General features: G+C 42.3%; 1 protein-coding gene across 2 annotated transcripts in view; it reads right to left on the reverse strand.

Annotated features, from left to right (window-relative positions):
- Positions 1 to 459: 459 nt before the first annotated feature.
- The window catches only part of dhx15 (DEAH (Asp-Glu-Ala-His) box helicase 15), a 32181-nt gene continuing 18125 nt past the window's right edge, over positions 460 to 14515 (reverse strand). For both annotated transcript variants that reach the window (XM_030076282.1, XM_030076281.1), the window contains exons 7-14: positions 11350 to 11436; positions 10761 to 10910; positions 10145 to 10253; positions 6323 to 6514; positions 4930 to 5052; positions 4646 to 4836; positions 3027 to 3196; positions 460 to 1176 (exon numbers count right to left, since the gene is read on the reverse strand). In XM_030076282.1, the coding sequence (XP_029932142.1) occupies positions 1059 to 1176; positions 3027 to 3196; positions 4646 to 4836; positions 4930 to 5052; positions 6323 to 6514; positions 10145 to 10253; positions 10761 to 10910; positions 11350 to 11436 (1140 nt within the window). In that variant the 3' untranslated portion in view covers positions 460 to 1058. The remainder of the gene's footprint in view (positions 1177 to 3026; positions 3197 to 4645; positions 4837 to 4929; positions 5053 to 6322; positions 6515 to 10144; positions 10254 to 10760; positions 10911 to 11349; positions 11437 to 14515) is intronic.

Here is a 14515-nt window from a genome sequence, read left to right on the forward strand (position 1 = left end):
GGTGAATGCGATTTAAATTAAGTCGATGTTCTTGTGTAACTGATTGTTGTCTGTTCTCTGCTCCAGCTTCGATGTATTCTAATGTTTTACAGTGCCTTTTTGGCCAGGTTGCCCTTGCATGAGGAATCTTAATCTCATTTTTACCTGGTTATATAAATATAAAAATATATTCCACTTTGGAGAGGCATTGAGACAAGGCAACGCAGCTAGAGCAGACTCCATCACAGCAGGGATTTCACACCAATCTTACTCTAAAACATTCGTAATTAAAATGTTTCAGAAGTTATCGATATCCCAGTGAGAAGATTTAACTTTCAATGCGACCCTGGAAACTAATGGGATCTGACAGGTCAAACTTAAAGATTGCTCAGTATAGGGTGTGACGGTTAAGTGAAAAGTATCCACAGTGATAATAGTCCTCATATTCTAAGACTGGCAGTGCAAAAAACAGAAGAAATCTTTATTACAAAGGCAGATTTTATTAATTTGAACAGTTGACAGGAAATGTGACCAACCAGTGTGTTCCTCTTAATATCTTCTTGACACAAGAACATTCATTATGCCTGCATCAAAATACAATAAGAATTTCATCTGATCAAACCCCCTCCCCATAGACTAATACCTTTCAGCAATAGAAGCAAAACAACAGGTAAGAATCCAGCAAAGCTGATGACGTATGTTAATGGATGTTTGCTCTTCATTTAGCATATTAACATTTTCACGAGGTTTCAGAGGAATGTTGATGTCTACATGAGAGGTCATGCGTTAAAAAAAAAGAGATGGTCAGTGGCTGAACTCCTGACTGGTCATTTGAAATTCATTTCCAGTAGTGCTTAACCCTCTTAGTTTCACAAAACGACAAGAGGTGGCCCTCGAAGGTGACAGGAAATGCAAAATTCATTGATCATTATGAAATAATACATTACACGCAGTGAGACAAAAATAGAATTCAAAATGAGGTTGTTGGAAATACAAAATAATAAAGAGTGCTCAGATGAAGAGTTCAGATTCAACTCTGTACAGATACTGAGGATACCGTTGCAATACATGCTAACTTTTTAGTACTGAGAGTATTCCTTGGTTGAAAGTTTTGCGATGATGCGCTCCAGCTGCCTCTTTGCTTCACACTGGGGGAAGTTACTCATCTCGTAGTACTGGGGGGCGATCTTCACCAGCCTAGGAAAAGAAGCACGTAAACAGTCACAAAGAGCGGATTGTGTGTGTTTACTTGTGGGAGAATGCTGTGCTGCCATATTCGTGCGCCACATCTGATACACAACTGTGTGAGTGCACAGGGGGGAAAGCGAGAAGTGCAGGGAGGCGCTCATGCAGGCACACTCAGACGTACACAGTGACAAATACACACAAGCACTTTTAAAGAGAAGTGCATGTAAGAAATGGATTTGTACAAGTACACAGAAGTGATTCTGTGCTATAACCTAGAATGAGCAATCGGTTGTTTTAAAGAAAAGAGGGCATTAGGCTGCACTGTTCTAGTGCTCCAGCACCACTGAACAAGCCACACCATTCACTAACTGCATAGATGTTACAGGACTGGATGACTACAGGTAAGCAGGGGTGTAATCATTTTGCACAAAAAAACAGTATTCTGCTGTCCTCTGTCAGATTAGGATTTTATTAGGATCCCCGACAGCTGATGCAGAACCTCAGCTACTCTTTCCGAGGATCAGAAAGGTGAGTAAAGTCGAGTCTTACAAACTTATTAGTAAACATATTTTTATATTACATATAACTAAATCCATAAGCACTGAAAATACACTAAGCACAGAATGCACACACAAAATTCTTCTAAAATCTTACAATCTTACAACCCTACAATACAAATGTTAACACACAGTCTGGCCACTTTATCAAGTCCACCCGTATAATCCAATGCAGTTCAATGCAGCAGCTCTGCCATAAAATCTACCTTTTAACAAAGTTTATAATGTTCAGTTTTTGTTGACATTGCAGAGAATGTGTAAATTTATTTTATTTTAGTTTTTATTTATTTTCTATGTTTATTTTTGAGGTTGTAGTTTGCAGAGGTCTTGTACTGGGCTACATTATACTGAGAGATGTTTCTATTTTTTTGTCTTCCCCTAGTAATAGTAGAAACATCTCTTAATAAAATGCAGTCCAGTCCAACAGCAGCACTAACTATGAGCTAAATGCCAAACATAGAATTGAACGAACACCTCTATTACTGTGACAAAAAGAAAACTTGAGCATTACAGGAGTCATAAAAGTAAACTTTATGGCAGAGGAGTTGTACTGGATTGTATTCGACTGAGCCAGGTGTGCCTAATGAAGTGGCCACTGAGTGTGGAAATAAAGAAATAAACACAGAACTTCCATTCCAAGTCAGTTCAGTTTTTCACAAGTGTGATACAAACCAAACTGTGGCTTAAAAAACATCAAAATACTAATTCAACAGTGAAAAAGGTGAAATGTTCCACTCCTACAGGTAAGTCATTACAGCCCATCAAGCGCGCAACCGGTGTTTTGATTAGTTGGGTTCCCTGACACCTTAAAGCAGCACTGATTCTCTCATCTTAAAGCAGAAAGGAGGGACTAATCAGTGAAATCACCTGGCAGAGATTTTGGCTGGAGTGAAAACCTGCAGCCTCTTGGCTCTCTATGGCACCAGTTTGACACCTCTGCCTTAAAGGCTCAACACTGTATTCAAGTGTCCTGGAATCAACCTCCCTGCCTCTGGACCGCCTCTCAGCACACTCAACACTGCTGTCACTCTGCTGTCTAACACCTGAGTGCCTAACCTCCACATACTGTACATTTGTTAACACAAAGAGAGAATTGAGACCGTGTCAGTTCCAAAACTTTAAACAATTACAAAGTGTTAAAAAACAATGGAAATTGAAATAGAAATGACAATGAAGATGAATTTTTGGCAATTTTTCCTGCAAGATAAAAGGCTGAAATGAACCAGCAATTAAAACTGCATAAAAGGAAAAAAAATTAAGAAATCAAACTATAGCACTCTCTGTGTGAAAGGAGTAGCTTACCACTCTGGTTTGATGTCAGTGCACGTGCGGATGTAATTCTTGGTGGTGAGCACAAACTCGTTGTAGAGCACCCACTCAGGCTTGTGGTCCAGCACAGTGGAGGGGTGCAGCTGTACCACCTGGTTGTCCTTCACCGTCAGGTAGTGGCCGGTACGCTCCAGGTGGGCGATCTGTTGAGAGCACAGGGACAGATGAGGGCCAACGGTCAGCATCGGTTACACAAACACACCCTGAAACCCTTCAGACAACAGAAACCTTCAGATGCTGTCATCTGGGAGGTAGAGGAAGTCTGCAGTTGAATCAGCAGATTTAGTCTTTTCATGGGCAAAGATGGAAGGAGGAAAATAAATAAGCAAACACCAGTGTTAAACTAAGTTAACCCACATTTATCTGGGAAATTTCTCTTTCTCTTTTCAAAACAACAAAACAGCAGGCAAGACTCAAGACATTATATTTATTTTTAACTGGGCAGTAAGCAGACCAGATTTTCCCTGTTTTACAGATACTTGTTTAAGCAGACAGTGGCTGTTGTGATTAACCAAGGCAATCAGTCTCAATAAAGACCTTTCCAAACAAAGACATGAGCTCAAACGCCCTGAAAACTTGAACATGAGCTGCAAATTTGTCTCCAAGATAAAGGTTAATGTTGACAAATATTTAACTATTAATGCCATAATTCAACTTGTCAGGTTGCTTGTTTCAGGTAACCCCCGAAAATGGCTTCTTGCAAAATGCCATTTATTTCCTTGAGCGAGGAGCAAATTGGCTACATTTCTTGTTATGTGTTTAAATCAAAGCAGCTGTGTGTGCGTGTGTGCACACTTTAGAGGAGACTATCCATTACAATGAACATCTCAGTTAGGTTTTTAGTGAGTACAAATACTCGGCATACATTTATTCACAGCATTAACCTAACGAGTTTCTTTGTACAGCTGATGAAGCTCAACAATTACAAACACTTCAATGAGCTTCAGAACAGCAGTGGAGCTTGATATTAAAATCTCAATTATAGAGCTGTACATGGCCAGGCTCCATAATATATCATGGACCTTCTGCACCCCAACACCATGGGCCAAGCTCTTAGGTGGTCTAATCAGGGTCTTCTAACTGTCCCTTGGACTCATTTTAAGACTCGGGGAGATTGTGCTTTCCAATCGGCAGCACCTAAGCTTTGGAATAGTCTCCCAATAACTCTGAGGTCTCCTGACTCTTGTAAAAAAAAAAAAAAACAAAAAAAAAAAAAACAGCTAAAAAACCATCTGTTCAAACAGCCATTTAGGTAGCATGTGGTATTTTATGCTTTAACTTGTGTTTTATGTCTGTTTCCCCTTGTTTGTTTTATCTGTTGTTTATCTTTGTTTCATTTATTTGACTGTGAAGCACTTTTTTGAAGATGTTACACCTATATTTTCTAAAATAATCAAGATAAGAAATTTCCCGGTGTGCATCCTCGGCTCATGTCCTGTAAAGTAATGAGGGCAGGTTCAATAATGGATGACATTTTATTTAAAAAGTGCTGGGCTTGGCGATTACCCTCAGAGAAAGCAGAAGTTTGCAGGTTCAACTGCTTTTTGAGTGGCGGGGAAAAACTTTTGCAGGGGGCCCCAGTTCCCACTGACCTGCATGAAGAAGCCAGTGACCAGCGCCCGGCGGATGTTGATGTAATAGTCTCTGCTGCTGAACTCTGTACTCCTCCGCGGCAGGTTGAAGCGGTCCATGATCCTGGACAGCTGCTGCCGCACATTGTCTGCTGACATCAGCGAGCGGTAATTGACGAAGTTGTCATAGCACCACTGAGTGGACTCGTGGTCTGAGGTAAAGGCAGATTTAAAGTTAGGGACAATGAACAAACTGCTCAACAAATATATATGGCTTTGAAATGTGTGCATGTGCGTCTGCGTACTTTGTTTGAAGGCATGATAGACGTTAAGCAGTGTCATGTGGTCTCCATCGATGTGGGCAAAGCGCATCTTGGACTCGTCGGCCGCCTTCTTAGCCTCCGTGGGCCGGACGAAGCACTGTGGGACTAAACAAGGTTGGTATGGGCCCCAACACAGCCGCCCATAGGGATGAGTTAAGCAATTCCCACAGAGAGGAACAAGGCCTCAGCTCAAGAGAGGCACAGAGCACTTCACAGGGCACACTGAATGGCCAAGGGTGCATGTTGGAAGAGGGAAGAAGGGCCAAACGAGAGAGGGAGAAGGACGGGCACCAAGGGCTAGCTTTTTCTTTTCATGGAGGTTTTTAGGTTGATGGGCCATATATGGCCCTCTGCTGCAGCGACCCCCGTCCTGTGGACTTCATACTGAGGAAAGGTTAAGACTCGCATAGCACTTCCTCATAAAACACTTCCTGGCACACCAAAGAACGCTCTCCCATTCATGAGCTTGCTCTGAACAGTTTCAATGTCATAATACGCTTGATTGTGTGTTTAGCAGGTCAAAGATGAGGGTTTATTGAGCCTCATGCTTGGTTGCTATGGAGGCACCTCTCTCCAGCGTACTTTTGCTGCTTACTCTAATGAACTCAGCAAAAACCTGGCTTCCTGACACACCTGCTGTAAGTGTATACCATGTCCAAACACCTAGTTAAATCCATTTTCCCACTTTCAAAAACCCCTCTCCCTCCCCTTCAAAGGCATCAGATTCATCTCAATGAGCAGCATTCTGCTTTGGCAAGCCTAAAATGCAATTACTGCTGCAGCACCTTGGTGCCACTCACACTCCACACCTATGTATTTCTTGTAGACACGCACCTCCACCCCCCACCCATTCCTCACAAATATCAGCGGATACCACCAGCTTCACCCCTCTCTTGCCATGTTGTTGCTGTTAGAAAGTTCAGCACATTATTCTTGGCCTAAATTGAAATTCAACTTCTCTGGTGGGACTTGCTTGTAGTGCAGAGATCAATTTTGAGGGCATACAAGATGTTAAATATTCCTCATTACATCAGCCATGAGTTGTGAGATACTGATTTGGGGTACTGTCTCAGTAAAATACTAGCTGTGACCATAAAAATGGGGAACGTATCTGAATTAAATCCTTGTGTCAAACCACACTTAATGATGGAGCCAACGTTCTGGCCAGTTGAGTTACTTTGTGTGAACTAAAATGGGCTGATTATCAGTAAAACACAGAAGGGGGCTGAGCATGTAGATGCATATATAGGATGTAAAGAAACTGCTAGGGGTGTTTTCTTTGATCTCGGTTATTCATCAAGTAAGGTCCATGAGCACAGCAAACTGAATAAGTAGCAGCTCAAGACCCGCACAGTGGGCCAGCCCTGAGCATTACCTGACAGCATAGCGGTGATGGAGAGGATCTCGTTCGAACAGTTGAACTCGCAACTGGCGATCACCATCTTGGCCAGCTGGGGGTCGAGGGGAAACTCTGCCATCATTGAGCCCAGCTCCGTCAGGTCACCATCGTCGTTGAGCGCCGCCAGGTAGTTCAGCAACTCCAACGCCCGCATCAAGGTCTCTGGGGCTGAAGGAGGTGGGATTGGGGGAGTGGGGGTGCATTAAGAGTGAAGGAGAAACAGAAAGACTGCTCTAGCATTACATGTTTAAGGTTTATGCGTCTTCACTGTCAACTTTGTGTGCCCTGGCCATGCTAGCTGGGTTTCCATTAAACATGCTAAATGAATGCAAGCAAATAATTAAATGACTCTAAATCAATCAATCAATCAATCAAACTGCAGTATGTTTCCAGAAGATCTTTTTAAGCAAAAAAATTCAGCCAGCTCTTCGCTCAAGTGATTAAATTTTATGTGCATGTCCTGTTTTTATTCATTATTTTTATTCAGCAAATGCATTTCCATCGCAAATCACAGGATTTTTTTTTTTTTTTTTTTTTTTTTTTTAAATCAAATATAACATTCAAGTCACACTCAAGCTTAAAGTCACTTTTTGGGGATTTTCTTCAACATTTGCAATTTCCATCAGGCCTTTTTGTTTGATATGGCAAAATACACTTTCAAAAAACTTGATAGAAATAAGGTGATTGTTAAACTTATGAAAATTCTATGCTAATGTCATGATATACATTGTTGAAATATGCTAACCTAGCCATAAAATCTGGTAGCTCTGAGAGCTCAGAGTTAAAGTGTCCCAAGCTTCAGCTTTTTATTATTAAGAAAAAGGAGTAGCACAAGAAAAATCCTGACAAAAGCTACTACGTGCCAGTACCTGCATTGCTTGGGCCCCTAAAAAGACAAATGCAAGATGCAAAAAGGCCAGGGAACTCGGAAAGAAGCAGAGGTGGCGCGAGGGTAGGCAAGGAGGGTAAGGTGAATTAAAAATAAAACAAAAACAAACAAACAAAAAAGACACTCCTGGTTTGTCACGGCCAAGTTACAGCAGACAGCACTTTAGTGGAGAAGTAATCATTGTGGAGCAGCTCATTTTTCATCCGCTCAGGCAATTCTAAACAACGAATGCAATTACAGGGGAACCTTCTACTTAATGCTTCAACACAAAAGGATCCCCCGTTTGGTTAAAAGATTTTTCCTCCAGATGCAATTATTGACCTTTGGCTCCCAAGAGCTGAAGCCTAATGACCAGTTGCATGTTAACTGAAAATTAGCTCCAAGGCTTGGCTACAGCACTTGCTCACTTTCATTTCTCTCAAGTGGTCCCCAAAAAAAATTCCATTTCAAACAGCAGGGAGGCATTTTCTTATGATGAACAAATATCGATTTGGGGCATCAAAGCTACTTTTTATACAAAGTGAGTGCCAGCCACATTACTTACCACACCAATGGCTTGTGTAGGGGCTGAACGAAGGTGAAAATCTGATTTCCAAGTACTGGTAACATGATGAACCAGTGTGGAAATGCAATCTATACACGACGCACCTCATCAGAAAGAAACTATTGACCGCCTCAACACACAAGAATCCGATATATTAACCAAGGGCCAAATCAATGAGACGAAAGGCTAAAGGTACATTAAACCACATTGGCTTTGAAATGTACTTCTCTGGAAATGTCACAAGGCAAATGAATCTCACCCAGCCAAGTCCTTGTGTAAATCGCTACTGATTTCTTTTGGATTTTCCATTTGGTTGGCTGGCTCCTCACACTGTCGCTCCTGTGCTTATTGAGCGAGGAGTACCACAGTAAGAGGGAAATCAAGGTTCCCCATTACGATTACAGCCAAGCTCAAATGAAAAAGCCACTGGCATTTGTAGCTGATATCCTTGATCATCAGTATGAAGGGGGCGCTTAATGAGAGGGCAGTACCTCGACTCAAACCCAGTTGATTTAAGACCACTTGGAATCCATGCCGAGGAACAAAAATGCTAAATAGCTGTTAGCCAAGCAGTACAGCAATAAACATCTCCACATTAGAAGAAAACAGGATTCAGCTGTGCACAAGAAACAAGAATTCAGTCCATAAACCCATCAAGGATGTTAACATTTTACTTCACTGGGCATAAGTGTGAACATTTTGTGTAGCCGTGTTTGATTATATGTCTTAGAGTTGCTTATTGAGGCTGGCATATTACTGGTCCAATTGACCCAAACTTTCAAATAAAACAATGCAACTGTATCTTCCTCGTGTTGACAGTCTGCGGCTGCTTCTCAGCCACAGCAACAAAACTGTCCATTCACTCAGAGGTGGACCTTTGACACAGTGTATCAAAACTGATCCACTGTGACTAGATATTGTGAGGGGATTGTCAAGGAAATCTCACAGCCTCACAGCCAGCTTTCCATTCTTTGCGCCAAACCACCTGCAGCTTCCAGGGTGCTGAGGAGCAAGTTGGAGGGAGACAGAGGTTTCTCAAAGTGGATAAAGAGGGTAATCATCCCCCTTTCCTTTCCCCCACCGTTCCCAGTTAGACTGAGTAGACAACGCCACAGTGGTATGTTGAGGCTTACCCTTGCGTTTTGTGAGAAGAGTGGGGGTGGGTGGTGGGGGTCAGTCACGTTTCACTGGAGGAATATAAAGGAAAGGCAATAGCTGAGGTGATAGCACTGCTATTGATGTAACCAATTTCATTCTCAAAATGGCGTTTGCCACAGCGGATGGGGAGAGATGGGTTTAATCTCAGAGGTGAGATGAAAACTATATTATGGCGAGAGAAGGGGGAGGGAGAGTGAGGTTAAGGATAGGAAGGGAAGAGGAGGGGAGGGGGTGGTTTCCTTGGGAAGGAGTAGAACACACACTATGCAGGAGACTGCTTTAGCTTAGTGCAGGGGTGTCGAACCATGTGCCACCGAGAGCCAAGAGGCTGCATGTTTTCATTCCAGACGAAAACTACACCAGATGATTTCACTGATTACCTCACCATCAAGCAGAGAGAAGGGACTAATCAGTGAAATCACCAGGTGTAGTTTTGGTTGGAATGAAAATCTTTGGTCTCTTAGCCCTCTATGACACAGGGATAGACATCCTGGCTTAGCATCTAAAAGATGCAAGGAACTTCTATTTTGGCCTTGCTCCATCCTTTGCAGATGTAAGGAAATGAGTGGGAAAAAAAACACGTTGAATGATCAGCCACAAACACTCAGGTCACAACCTCACTGTCTTTTCACTCTTATATAATAGAATAGCAGTAAACTGAACCTTGCAGTAGGTGGCTCATGAAAACTGCCAAACAACACAGTTCTGTGTAGTCCTCCTCTTTCTCAACAGTCACCCTCAAATCCCCACACATTCAGTACTGAGTATTTGATATTTGCCAAGATCATTTTATCTTTGCTTATTCGTTTTTTTCCCAAGCTCCCAAGTGACAAAGCCAACCCAGATTTGATATTGCGCACCAAAGAACCACAGTTGAACGAAAGGCTTGTATATTTCATTGTGGTTTGTAACTGTGTTTCCATTGTTGTGTGACACCATTATCAAAATCAAGATCTCAATATTATTTAATATTAAATTCTTTTATGTGAATTAACAGTATTATATTTTGGCTGCGACTGCAGCATTTGAGGTTGAACAGAGAGAATGTTCCTTTTTGTCATGCAGAGATTCATAGTGTGCTATATGGGATGCAAAGCAAAACCACACATCAATATTACATTCTCTACATTCAGTACTGAAAATGCTTTTTTTTTTTAATAAATGAAGAAGCCTTCCATGCTCAAAATGCATGAAGCTGTGTGCTAACCTGGTGGATCCATGAAGTCGAAGTGTACCAGGTCGTCAATGCCCAGTTTCTTCAGCTGCAGCACCACTGAGCCCAGATTAGACCTCAGGATTTCTGGATACGTGTTGTCCTGTGCCAGTAAGAGGTAGAAGAGAAAACCAAGGAACAATTCAAAATGAATTAGTCAGGGTGCTTATTATCTCCTCATGTGTCGCTCATATGTCAACGTGAACAGAGAATGGGAGTCTAGGGCATTTGAAGGGCTATTTAACTTGTTTAAAAAATTCCCTTTGCCACTCAGCGTGACGTGAAAGAATTAGCCTGTTAAAGTGGAGGACTGGGCCTCCACAGGTTCATTTGTCACAGGGTGGCTATGTCACTGGCGCAAGTTATGAGAAAGAGCTGAGGCAGAGTGGTAGAGAAACGAGCTCGTAGAATTATAATTCAGCAGAACTGGGAATAGCGGCGTTCAACAAGGAAATATTGCATAACAGGGAGCTTTCCCAGTTATGACGCTGCCCTGCGGGAATAGAAATTGCTTGTGGCATTTAAGAAATACAGATATAATAATCAATCACCTGTTTACACTTTGAAACATTTCTTTTAGTTGCCATTGTCAAACTGCTTTGTTACTAACCTGCATTTCCGTCTTGTAAGCCTTCTCCGTATAAAGGCGGAAGCACTTCCCTGGGCGTGTCCTCCCAGCACGACCTGCCCTCTGCTGGGCTGAGGCTTTGCTGATGGCTGTCACCAAAAGTGATTCCACTCTAATGCGTGGGTTATAAACCTGATGGAGAAAAAGGCAAGACTGATCCCTCCATTTCACATAAACAGAGCTTAGCAGTTTGTTAGGGGAGCACTCAAACCACGTGGTTGCAGAAATTAAGGGGAAAAGAAAAGCAGGTAATGTAACACACTAAAGCACACAGCATCCATATATGTGTGCATGTGCGCTCTCTCTCTCTCTCTCTCTCACACACACACACACACACACACACACACACACACAGTGGTGCATATATAATCTCTGACTGAGCCATGTGTACGACTTGGCTCCAGGCTGGAGAAATGTCAGAGGAATAAATAACTGGCTTCTCCATCTCTGCCGCTGTCAGGTGCGCAGTGCTGTGTTTATCTGGGGATTCTCAGGCAACAGAGGCAGATGATCGGAGCAGATAAAGACTGGTGGGGGAGATGCAGGGTGGGGATGGGGAGTGGAGGCTAACCTTTTGCTTGGCAAATCCGGGATCAATTACAAACACCACACCATCAATGGTCAGGGACGTCTCAGCGATGTTTGTTGACACCACGACCTGTGGAAATGAGAACAGCTGGGTTCAGACACGAAGGGGAGGGTGTGGAGGCAGCGAAAGGAGCGGAGGCTCTGCTGCTGAACTATCACCCGGTTTCCAGACCAGTTAAAAGTGAGCAACTGCATGTCTGTAACACCGTTCAAAAAAATGGTCACATCTGTTACACTCAATTTGGATGCACACACTGACTGTGAGCACCGTTGCATATATTTTGCCACATGTTGCTGCTTGCTCTTTTAGTTGAGGCGCAGCGCTCCGTGCTTCCCTACACAAGCTCATTATTTGTTTTTTTTTTATTAAAAAAGATAGCCCACTCAAATTCCAAATGAATGGTTCCACATTTTCCGTCGTTTTCTATACCAAACATATGTGGTGTAGCTATGCAAACCTGTCACTCCTACACTCATTTAAAAGCAGGTTGAGGAGGGAATATGTATTAACATAATTTCAGTAGGGCTACACAATATGGGAAAAAAAACATTTCAAATGTAATCTCTGACCAAACACCTTAACTGATTGTGATAATACTATAGAAATACTTTCCAAAGATTTTTACATATAAGAAATTTGATAAATTACTATTACTAATGCAGATACATACATTTAAAATAGTTCAGTTCAGAATATTACATCCTTTACTTTAATACAGCCTGTAAAATGTTGAAAATATAACACTTACGGTATATCAATGATATCCAAAAACCTGGATGATATCTAATTTCTTCAAACAATATCAACATAATATGAAACAGCTGTAAAAAACCTGGATTTTATTTATTGTAATGAGTTATTCCACAACTGTATTCTAATATATGAGCATTCAAATACAGTCAAAACTCACAAATTTGGGAATTGAGATTATCTCCTCTAATCGAATGTTAAGATTGGGATTGTTGATTATAAACTTGCTGAAAAAATAAATGGAAAGCATGATCACGTATTCCAAAATGCGTTGCACAATCTAACTTGCGGTGGTTTTATCTGTGCACATTAACAAGGAATCGATGAAGTAATTCAGAAATCACAGTAACTCCTTCAGCAGCTGAAATCATGACTGGCGAGGAGGAGGGGGGGAAAGAGAGAGCGAATGGAGACAAACTGGTGGTGGTGTTATCAGCCTTGCTTACACCAGAAAAACACATTCTGTGATGTGAGCCAGTGGCAAACTCTGAGCGAATTAAGTTGTAGAGATGCCTCCACGGTGCATCGTGGCCGCGTTGTCTAATGCGACCCAACAGCGGAGTACCACAACAGTTGCTGCAATCAAGTCGAATGTGGCATCAACATACTTCTGGAAAGAGCTGCCTCTCTGCTCAGCGTCCCATCCAAATGCATTATCCTCCTCTTTTCGGAAGGGAGGGGGTTTTGCTGTCCGCCCTCAGCATGTTACCAGTCGTATAGAGATGTCAGCTTCCCTCTCTTGGTGAGCCCTTCCCACAGCTTTTCAAAAGCACAACAAAAATTGATGTAATAGTTTCTCGTAGGAGTCCTGCTTTTAAATATAGGTTCTTCAAAAATCCATGTGCACATCTAACCATGAATCAAAGTGCTAACTGCTGATATGACAAAACCCAAAAATACAAATGTGAACTGCTTTACAAGAAAACCGGGACATTAAAATGGATTTATTTGTGAAATGCAAAGACTGTCTTACTCAATCAAAAAAGCAGAATATTCTCGAGTAAGTATGAATCCCTCACAATGAAAGGGTGCTCAAAACCCACCCAGTAATGAGAACCAAGTAGCATTACAATTATTAGGCTTGGAGGATAGCTCAAATCATTACACTGTATTTGTGTGTGTGCAAGACATGGGGGTTGAGTCACAGCCAATTCAGCTTGAATCTGGAGCTGGTGAGAGCTGCGGATTCATGCAGGCTTCAAAGGGAGGCTCAAGTTCTACAACACCTTATTTTGCTTGAGTTTCCATTTCTGGGTATAGGCAAATGCTTGAAAAATTAAGCACGCTTTAACAGAAATTCAACCCAGCCGGCACATGGTAATACAGAGTTTTGAGGACCTGAAAACGGAGGGGTGGGAGCATGTTGACGGGGCAATTCCTCAAATGTCAAGGTGGTATGGGAGCTGATCAAAGCAGCAGGGCAGGCGTCAATGTTTATTTTCACTCAAATTTAATAGTGCACCAACAACTACTGCAAGAGGAGGGAACGTGGGGGGAAAAAAATGAAATGAAAAGCTGTTTGGACTGTGAGAGCAAGGCGAGTGGGGAAGCTGTGGGCCTGCGCTGTCTCCCAGTCCCAGATCTTTTTCTATTACAATTATCCCCTATAGCAAGGCTGTCTATGAGGAATGACAGCTGAATCGGAGCAAAAAAATCAAATGAGTCACATCACCCTATGGGTCTCTTGCTGTCAGCGTATACACAAACAGGGGGAGGAGGGAAGGAGAGGAGGACAGATTTGCGGCTGCTCTCACGCGAACCTTGACCGCCGCTGGGGTACGCTCCCCTTATGTAACAGCGGAGTCTCACTGACCAGAGAAAGCCTTCGGAGTCAGTTGTGCTTGAGAACCATGGCGCTTGAGACAGAGGCAGCTGGGTCACAGACCACTGTACTGGGAACTCCAAATTCGCAGCTTTATATGCAAGCGGATGTTAGGAAAAATGCCTCAATGCACTTTTGAAATCTTTAACTTGCTCAATAACTGCCAAGACAGGAAAAAGTTGTAAGCTGTCAGAGAAAAAAAAAATTACTGAGGCACTTGACCTCACCACATAAAGGCAGGGCTTACGGGGGGTAAAAAAAAAAAAAAAAACAGACAGATCCTTGCAAAAATGTTGAGCATGCAATTTGTTTATGAAGAAAACTGTGTGTACATAGACTGAAATAAGCACTCATTTGGTGGTAGCTGTCCACTTTCTTGGAAGCCTTCATGATGAAATGTTTTTAAGCACAAAACCAAAACAGTTCTCTGTAGTCTCTGCTGATACTGGTCCACAGAACCAATTTTGCACACTTGACACACTTCCTTTGTAGCTGTGCCTCTCTGGCTGTCTTGAGGCTGGGAGCCCTAGAGACTTTTAAATCCCACCTTTTAAGCGAGGATTTCTCTCCAGCCTG

This window comes from Myripristis murdjan, chromosome 18 (assembly GCF_902150065.1).
Source record: "Myripristis murdjan chromosome 18, fMyrMur1.1, whole genome shotgun sequence".
Lineage (NCBI taxonomy): Eukaryota > Metazoa > Chordata > Actinopteri > Holocentriformes > Holocentridae > Myripristis > Myripristis murdjan.